We start from the raw sequence: 10224 nt of genomic DNA on the forward strand, positions 1-10224 counted from the left end.
CTTGTCAGTCTGCCATGCTATACTATCGGGCCGTGATCACTTGGGAGGTGATCACGGGTATATACTATACATACATACTATACAGATGGTGACTAAAGTCGGGTCAGCTCATTGAGTACCCGCAAGTGATTCTGACGAGGGGGCTGAAAGGACAGGTGGCTCCATCCCGGTAGAGGTGGGCCTGAGTTCCCGACGCCCCCCGACTGTTACTTTGTGGCGGAGCGACAGGGCAGGTTGAGACCACCTAGGAGACAGGTGGGCCTGGCCTTGTTCGGCATTCGCGGATACTTAACACGCTTAACGAGATCTTGGTATTTGATCTGAGTCTGGCTACGAGCCTATACGCACTAACCATCTACGTGGGAGTAGTTATGGGTATCCCGACGTCGTGGTATCAGCCGAAGCACTTCAGACATCAGCGACGGAGCGGCGCGCGCCGGATTGGAACGTAAGCCTGCTCTTGTATTAAGGGGGCTAGTTCTGCTTCCAGCCGCCCTCGCAACGTGCAGGTGTGCTATGGGCGATGGGCCCAGACCCCTGTGCGCTTAGGTTTAGACCAGCGTGCTGGCCTCTTTGTTGTGCCTAGGTGGGGCTGCGACGTGTTGATCTTCCGAGGCCGGGCATGACCCAGGAAAGTGTGTCCGGCCAAATGGGATCGAGCGTGTTGGGTTATGTGGTGCACCCCTGCAGGGAAGTTAATCTATTCGAATAGCCGTGATCTTCGGTAACAGGACGACTTGGAGTTGTACCTTGACCTTATGACAACTAGAACCGGATACTTAATAAAACACACCCTTCCAAGTGCCAGATACAACCGGTGGTCGCTCTCCCTCAGGGATGCGAGGGGAGGATCGCCGGGTAGGATATGCTATGCGATGCTACTTGGAGGACTTCGACCTACCCTCTTCTGCCTGTTGCAAGACGAAGGTGACCAGAAGCGTAGTCTTCGATAAGACTAGCTATCCCCCTCTTATTCTGGCATTCTGCAGTTCAGTCCACTGATATGGCCCTTTACACATATACCCATGCATATGTAGTGTAGTTCCTTGCTTGCGAGTACTTTGGATGAGTACTCACGGTTGCTTTCTTCCCCCTTTTTCCCCTTTCCTTTCTTTCTGGTTGTCGCAACCAGATGCTGGAGTCCAGGAGCCAGACGCCACCGTCGACGACGTCTACTACCCCGGAGGAGCCTACTACTACGTGCAGGCCGCTGACGACGTCGAGGAGTAGTTTAGGAGGATCCCAGGCAGGAGGCCTGTGCCTCTTTCGATCTGTATCCCAGTTTGTGCTAGCCATCTTATGGCAACTTGTTTAACTTATGTCTGTACTCAGATATTGTTGCTTCCGCTGACTCGTCTATGATCGAGCACTTGTATTCGAGCCCTCGAGGCCCCTGGCTTGTATTATGATGCTTGTATGACTTATTTATGTTTTAGAGTTGTGTTGTGATATCTTCCCGTGAGTCCCTGATCTTGATCGTACACATTTGCGTGCATGATTAGTGTACGATTAAATCGGGGGCGTCACATTGACCTTAATTAAAATGCACCAAGCGCGTGTGTAACCGTGATGGTCTCTTCTCGGCGGAGTCCGGGAAGTGAACACGGTGTTGGAGTAATGCTTGACATAGGTTGTTCTAGGATCACTTCTTGATCATAGTTGTTCGACCGTGCTTTTTCCTTCTCTTCTCGCTCTCTTTTGCGAATAAGTTAGCCACCATATATGCTAGTTGCTTGCTGCAGCTCCACATCATACCTTTGCCTTACCTATAAGCTTAAATAGTCTTGATCGCGAGGGTGTGAGATTGTTGAGTCCTTGTGACTCACAGATACTTCCAAAACCAGCTTGCAGGTGCCGTTGAACCGTGCAGATGACGCAACCAAGCTCAAGGAGGAGCTCGATGAAGATCTTGTCCTTTATGTTGTTCCGTTTTCTAGTTGATCAGTAGTGGAGCCCAGTTGGGGTCGATCGGGGATCTGTGTAGCTTTTGGGATAGTCTTCTTTTATTTTGGTTCCGTAGTCGGACCTTGATTGTATCTGGTGGTTGTAATGCTTTATTCATGTATTTGTGTGAAGTGGCGATTGTAAGCCAACTATGTATCTCTTCCCTTATGTATTACATGGGTTGTGTGAAGATTACCTCACTTGCGACATTGCTTTCAATGCGGTTATGCCCCTAAGTCGTGCTTCGACACGTGGGAGATATAGCCGCATCGAGGGCGTTACTAGTTGGTATCAGAGCCTTCCCCGACCTTAGGAGCCCCCTGCTTGATCAAATCGCTAACATTATTGAGTCTAGAAATGTTTTGTGTCTTTTATGAATTATATATATCGGAGAGTAGGAATTCTTTTTACTCATCAGTCCCTTCGTCGCTCTGGTGAGGCATCCTGACGTAGAGTTTTGACTCTTCTCTTCTCAAATTTCACTAAAAAAAATTAGGATCACGCGGGTATCGTGGAATCGTTCTGATGGTTTTGTGACGAGAACATTGTTCTTGGTGCCTCCTGTCATTTAGGGGTTGTGGCAGTGTCCCGGGGAGTTGAGCTCCAAGGTGTTGTCGTCACAATTTTATCGTTGCAGTTCTGGAATACCTGAATTTAGTTTCGCCGACATCAAAAATCTCTTTTATGCAGTTGTTAGTGAGATAACCTTGACGCCACCCAGTACTGGGGCAGGAGTTCGGGAGTATTGCCATAACTTGTATAATGGATGCTTTTCGAAGGTTGAGGTAGATGATTTCCGAAGGTTTCTTGGTTATGTGTTGAAGGATGGATACAGCTGGATGTAGGATTTGCTAGTTTTGGGTGAGATATTATGCTTCCCCTGTATCCCCAACACCTGATTGCATAACCGGAAAATATCAGGAGTTTATAAGTGGGAATTCAAGTAGCTCTTAGGATATCTTTTCGACAGATGTACGATACGAAATTGGGGTTCGACGTCTAGTGGTCCGCCTATTCACGGTTGGTTTTACAGTGGTCTCGTTGTGTCTTAAAGAGTCCTTGGCTATGCCGACTCGGGGACGCTTCATATGTCATGTGCACTGCCTTGTACATGATGGTGCTGTACGATCGAGCCCGTGTAGGCCCCACCACGAAAACTTCAGACAAAATCTCTATCATATGTTTGTTCTGGCTTATTTTTCAAGCCAATCCTTTGTTTTGTTTTTGAGTTGTGGTATTCGAGTTGCTTCGAAGTCAAATGTTGATTCCATACCTTTTTCTAAGTGGTGTTCTCATATTCCTATGTGAATACTAATCCTTCTCGATCATTGAGTCTGTCATGTCAATCCTTTTCAACCGGTGTGTCTCTCTTCAAGTGGATTCGATCACTTCAACATTCGCAAGATCAATTATCAGTTCTTCTCAACGGTGTTTGTTTCATCCGTCTCCAAGTTGTCTTTGTTTTTCCCGCCCACCCACCCTTTTTCTTCAAGGACTAAGATTTCTTAATGAACTATCCATCTTATTCATGTGAAGCCTCTTCTTTCTTTTCAATCAATGGTCTTACCCGGTGATGCTCATGAAGATTTTAACGGAGTTTCTAGTTCACCATTATTCATTCTTTTTTCTTCTCCGGTGGAACCAATTCAAGCCTTGTTGATCATATCATTTCCTCGTTTCAAATACCTTCTCTTGCCGGTGCACCTCATAATCATTCACTTCTCGCTATTTAATTGTTCCGGAGTGCTCAAGATATCTCGAAGATTCGTGTTTTCCACTCTGCATTCGTTCAAGATCTTACGAGGTTGTTATCTCATTCAAGTCATTTAATTCAACCGGTGCAACCTCTCTTTTAAATCATTTCAATGGTGTTTCTTTTGAGTGGGCCCTAACCCACAGGTCTTTTCCCAGGATCTTACCTGACTCTTCTTATTTTTTTCCGGAGCTATCCTCAAAATTCTTTTCAAAGTTTGACGTAAGAATGAGTTATCATCAGTCTAATGCCTTTCTTCAAGATCTTTCAAATTCTTTTCACCGTTGACTCAACCTGTCCATTTTTCATTCCGGAGTATCTCAACAATTTGGTGGTGTTCCTCATTGTCATTCTCAGATTTTGAAGACCGAAGAAGAGTTTCTTTTAAATATTGCCCCATTCTCTGCCATCCTCTCATAATTGTTTTCGTTTGTGAGATTTTCACCCATCCGGAGCAATTCAAGATTCTGTTCAGTTTGATTATCCGGAGCCCATCATCTCAGAATTGTTCATTCTCAGCCTTCAGCTATCATTCTCCAAATCTTACCGGTGCATCATTCAATATTCTCAAATTAGCTCATGATCTCTTCGTTTCAGTGGTATCTAAATCCCCTCAAGTATCCTCACTCGTTCTCTAATTCTTACCGGTGATTCATCCCTTTACTTTGTTCATTTCCAATTCTTACGGTGGCTATTCAGGATTTTTCTTCCTTGCTATCATATCTATCTATTTGTTGTCAATCCTAACGGTGGTTCGTTCAAGATTTCGCTTCCTTTATTTTTTGTATCAATTCATCTGTTATGTCATCCTACCGGTGGATCATTGAAGACATTCTCAAGTTGCGCTATATCTATTCTAATCCTTTCTTCAAGAATAAGTACTATGCCAAATCCGTTTGCTGGTCATCAGTTTAATTGGTGAAGGATACGCATAATGTAATTCTTATTCTTGTTTCACCCAAGTGATCAATTCCTTCCTTCGGAGTTTGTTCATGACGAATAAATTCTTGATTTCTTTTGTTCATCTTTCTCTCCCGGAGTTCCAAGCTCTAATTATCGCGAAGCTCCTTCTAAATCATTACAAGGTTTCACCTTGTGTTTTCAACTTCTCTTTCTTTTTATCATCATTTTGTTTACCGGAGTTCTTCATGGATGTTCTACATGATGGTTCATCAAGGATTTAATTCCTTCTTGAAGTGTTCATCAAGATTATTTTCAGAGGAGCGCAAGCATTCTTCATCTTGCAACCCGGAGTGCAATTCCTTCTACCTTATCTTTTGAGGTGGTGTTATGTAATTCTTCATAACTTGAGTTCATGTTTCATGATTAACATGTTGTCAAGAATGAGGTATCTTAAATCCATCAATCTCGTCATTTGAGTTATCTTGGTTTATTTTCACCTAAAGCCTTCCCTAAGGATTGTTGCCATTTATGGTGCTTACAAATGACCCAAGTTTCTTCATCTACTCTCCCAGTGAAATAGTTTCTCGTCTCCTTATTGATATCAATCCAATCTATTATTTTTCGTCGGTGGTAGAATTTCACCTCTTGATTTGGAGACGGTTTCCATAAGACCATATCAAGCTTATCCTTTCATTGTTGGTTTTTTTACAACAATTCCGTTTGACTCTTCTCCTAAAGATGCCTTTTCAAGCTCTTTTGTGACAGAAGTTGACATTTTCTTCTCCATTCTCCTATTTCAATTATCTATCTTCTATTCTTTTGTTCCGGAGGTATTGTGATGTTGCTCTTTTCAACCCATCATCTTGTTTTGTCAAAGACCTTGCTTTTTTGTGCTCATCCATTTAACCGGAGTGTTGTGTCCCTTTTGCTCAAGCTATTTCATTTTATCAAGTCTTCATCTCTTTTCAACCGAAGTGCTACCCGAATCGGTTCTTTCTTATTCCTCTTTCATAACGGAGTGCTTTCAACTTTGTTCTTCTCCGTTGCTTTCTTTCTTTCTTTTGCTCAACCTTTTCAAGGTTCTTTGATCTCACTCGTTTTTCAAAGAAGCAACTTAGGTTTACCTCTTCTCTTTCTCTTCCGTTTTCCCTCTGGTGCCATTCTAGATCTCGGGACGAGATCCCCTTGTAGTGGTGGAGTGTTGTGACACCCCGAGACCGACATGCCAGGTGTCCTCCAGTTATTTGCTATCGTTGCCATGTCATTTGCTTGCGTGTTGCATTTTATCATGTCATCATGTGCATTGCATCATCATGTTTTCAAAACCTGCATTCGTCCGGGTCTCCCAGTTCCTTCCTTGTCCATTCTGAGGCCAGACTCACTTGCACGCGCCCGCGGCATGTCCGAAATAGTATTTTAATAAGTGGCCGGAAAATGTTCTCGGAATGGGATGAAAGTTGGCGTGTGGTCTTGTTACAGTGTAGATAGACCGCCTGTCAAGTTTCATCGCATTCGAAGTTCGTTTGATAGCCCAACCGTTAAAATATAGCGGCATTATAGCCGGGCACACGTTGGACGTTTTCGGTCTCCGGAAACAGTCGCCGGGCCTCCCTCTCTTCTATTCTCCCAGCTCGAGACCGTCTACACATCCCACTACCTACCGCCAGGCCTAGCCTAAGCTCTCTCATCAGCCCACGGCCCTCCTCACACGCACGTCCGAGAGCTGTCCCGGACCCGAACCGGGCAGTCGTCACCGTTGGATCCAGATCATCCCCAAACATCCACAAAACGTCTCCGTTTTGTTAATTAGACTCCCTAACCAATTTATTCTCGACCGCCTGATTACGATCGGATGGACTGAATACCCCCTTACCCTATTTCCCCTACCTATATAAACAACCTAACCCTAAAATCTCGGACGGCTGTCCCATCCATCCCCTCACTCGCCGCCGCCGCTCATTCCAAATCCTCCTCGATTTCCTCAGCCACCCAACCAGCCTCCACCTTCCCGATCCACTCTACCCGAGCCAACCCGCAACACCACCTACCTCGCTCGATCCCGAATGGATCAAGGCGCTGCTTTCGCTCCCACACCTCCTCTGGATTCATCCCGAGACCAACCAGGCCCCGAGCGACCTCGCTCCCCTGCCGTTGCCGGCAACCGCGTCACCAGGATCCAGCAAGGAAGAAAGATCCTCGCGCCAAGCAACCCTCCTGGCCGCCTCCCTCCTCCCGTGCTTCAAACCAGGGCGGATTGGAACCAGTGCTTGAGCCCTCCTGTACCTCTCCTCGTGCTCGGTCGCCTCAACGTCGTCGTCCCCTTCGTCTTCCCCTTCCGTTCCTTCCTTCCTCCTTCCATGCCGAACTCCCTCCAACTCCCTCTGTTTTTCTTTCACAGGGAGAACAAGACAAGCCGGCCTCCATGGATTTCGCACCGGAGCTCCATTCACACCGGATCCCCCTCTTCGACCTTCGCTGACTTCGTTCCGTGCCTCCCTGTGATCGTCGGGGCCGCCAAGTCCCACACCGCCGCTGGTCTTCTACCTGTCGAGGAGAGGAGGACGAAGCCCCTGCCTCGAGCCACTCCACTGCCACCATTCCTCTGCTTCGTCTGCTTCCAGCGGGACCACGAGGTGTGCCCGCAGCCCCAAGCTCACCGTCCTCCCGCCGGAGAGCTCCACTAGGAGCGCCGCCAGGCCTCTGCTCCCGTTCCCGTCACTCCGCCGAGCGCCAAGTCCCATTCCGCCGTCGTCCGAAACCTCGCTGCCGTTTTCCTTCAGATATGAGCAGATCAGCGCCACATCCTGCTTCGTCTGAATTGAAGACAGGCGCGCTGCCCTCGTGCGTTGACCGCGCAAGCGCTCCCCTGCCTCGTCTTCGCCATGGGCCTCCAGCGCCAAGGCCCATCCGCCGCTCTACTGCTTCCCTGGCCCAGCGCGCCCCTCTTCTCTCCGTTGTGGGCCTCAGCCCAATGGGTGAGCTGCTCCCAAATGCCTCTCTATTAGCCCAAGAACAGATTCGACCCGATGTATTTTTTTCTGCTATGAACAAATTTTGCTATTTACAAAAAACTGCATATTTACAGATTACCCCTTGCTCTTCATGCATTTAATAACTCTCAAACCATGCATCCATATTAAACAAACTTTATATGAAACTTGCTTAGAATTTTGTCTAGTTTAATAATATGCAACTTTCATGCATGTTTGAAATGTTTAATATGCTGTTTGGTTAAATTTGCTCCTATGCCATGTTAAAATGCTTTAATTCATAACTAAATAACCGTAGCTCGATTTCTAATAAACTTTATATGTAAATGGGTTAGAATTTTGCCTAGTTTAACATGGTGGCCTTACTTTGCATGTTTAACAACTCTAAAACATGGTTTAGGGCAGAACAGTACCAAACCTTAAAATATGCACATGAGGAGTTTCGGAATTGTTGTTTGTTATTTCCGGCCTCATTTAAACTTGACTAGTTAGGTAGTTTTATTATGCTTCACCCTCTTGCCATGTTAATCAACATTTAATCTTGTTGGGTACATAAACGAGAGTGAACTAAATAAGTCTTGTGGTGTTTTCTTCAATATGCAACTCCGTTGCATAATGAGCTCCACTTAATTTGTAGGATTGTTTGTGCACTTTCCATGCCATGCCTCATTAAACTGGACATGCATCATACTTGATTGTGCATCATGCCATGTTTATGTGGTGGTTGTTTACTATGTTGTGTGCTTCTTTCCGGTGTTGCTTCTTCGGGTTGGTTCCAGTAACATCGTGTTTGTGAGGATCCGTTCGACTACGTCCGTTTGTCTTCTTCATGGACTCGTTCTTCTTCCTTGCGGTATTTCATGCAAGATGACCATACCCTCGAAATCACTTCTATCTTTGCTTGCTAGTTGCTCACTCTTTTGCTATGCCTATGCTGCGATACCTACCACTTTCTTATCATGCCTCCCCTATTGTTGAACCAAGCCTCTAACCCACCTTGTCCTAGCAAACCGTTGTTTGGCTATGTTACCGCTTTGCTCAGCCCCTCTTATAGCATTGTTAGTTGCAGGTGAAGATTGAAGTTTTGTTTTCTTGTTGGAACATGGAGATATTGTTGCTTGTTGGAACATGTTTACTTGTTGGGATATCACAATACCTCTTATTTTAATTAACGCATCTATATACTTGGTAATGGGTGGAAGGCTTGGCCTTATGCCTGGTGTTTTGTTCCACTCTTGCCGCCCTAGTTTCCGTCATATCGGTGTTATGTTCCTGGATTTTGTGTTCCTTACGCGGTTGGGTTATAATGGGAACCCCTTGACAGTTCGCCTTGAATAAAACTCCTCCAGCAATGCCCAACATTCGTTTTACCATTCTCCACCTAGCCTTTTCTTTCCCTTGGGTTCTGCAGACTCAAGGGTCATCATTATTTTAACCCCCCCGGGCCAGTGCTCCTCTGAGTGTTGGTCCGACCGAGTAGACTGCAGGGCCACCTTGGGGCAACTTGAGGGTTGGTTTTACTCATAGGATGTCTCATCTGAGTGTGCCTTGAGAACGAGATATGTGCAGCTCCTATCGTGATTTGTCGGCACATTCGGACGGTGTTGCTGGACTTGTTTTACCATTGTCGAGGATGTCTTGTAACCTGGATGCCGAGCCTTATCGGATTGTCTTGGGAGGAGGAATAACCTTCGTTGACCGTGAGAGCTTGTGATGGGCTAAGTTGGGACACCCCTGCAGGGTTTTGAACTTTCGAAAGCCGTGCCCGCGGTTATGGGCAGATGGGAATTTGTTAATGTCCGGTTGTAGAAAACCTGAAGTTGACCTTAATTAAAATGCACCAAGTGCGTGTGTAACCGTGATGGTCTCTTCTTGGCGGAGTCCAGGAAGTGAACACGGTGTTGGAGTAATGCTTGACGTAGGTTGTTCTAGGATCACTTCTTGATCATAGTTGTTCGACCGTGATTTTGCCTTCTCTTCTCGCTCTCTTTTGCGAATAAGTTAGCCACCATATATGCTAGTCGCTTGCTGCAGCTCCAGATCATACCTTTGCCTTACCTATAAGCTTAAATAGTCTTGATCGCGAGGGTGTGAGATTGCTGAGTCCCCGTGACTCACAGATACTTCCAAAACCAGCTTGCAGGTGCCGTTGAACCGTGCAGATGACGCAACCAAGCTCAAGGAGGAGCTCGATGAAGATCTTGTCCTTTATGTTGTTCCGTTTTCTAGTTGATCAGTAGTGGAGCCCAGTTGGGGTCGATCGGGGATCTGTGTAGCTTTCGGTGTAGTCTTCTTTTATTTTGGTTCCGTAGTCGGACATTGATTGTATCTGGTGGTTGTAATGCTTTATTCATGTATTTGTGTGAAGTGGCGATTGTAAGCCAACTATGTATCTCTTCCCTTATGTATTACATGGGTTGTGTGAAGATTACCTCACTTGCGACATTGCTTTCAATGCGGTTATGCCTCTAAGTCATGCTTCGACACGTGGGAGATATAGCCGCATCGAGGGCGTTACACCTGGGGACATGCATGTGGAGTTCAAAAAGTCAAGCCTCCCTAATAGAGTAAAGAAACCTAAGATCGAGTTTATCCCTTTTCGCCTCTTGCATGAAAACAAACAGGAACTATGCA

At 46.0% G+C, this 10224-nt stretch overlaps 1 protein-coding gene across 1 annotated transcript; it reads left to right on the forward strand.

Moving 5' to 3' along the window:
- Positions 1-6726: 6726 nt before the first annotated feature.
- Positions 6727-7918, forward strand: LOC123152506 (uncharacterized; the record flags this gene model as incomplete). Its single annotated transcript, XM_044572029.1, is given in 1 exon segment — positions 6727-7918. A coding segment is annotated over 1 exon segment (558 nt), but the record flags the coding sequence as incomplete, so codon positions are not given.
- Positions 7919-10224: the final 2306 nt, after the last annotated feature.

The sequence above is a fragment of the Triticum aestivum genome, chromosome 7A (genome assembly GCF_018294505.1).
Source record: "Triticum aestivum cultivar Chinese Spring chromosome 7A, IWGSC CS RefSeq v2.1, whole genome shotgun sequence".
NCBI classification, from domain to species: Eukaryota; Viridiplantae; Streptophyta; class Magnoliopsida; order Poales; family Poaceae; genus Triticum; species Triticum aestivum.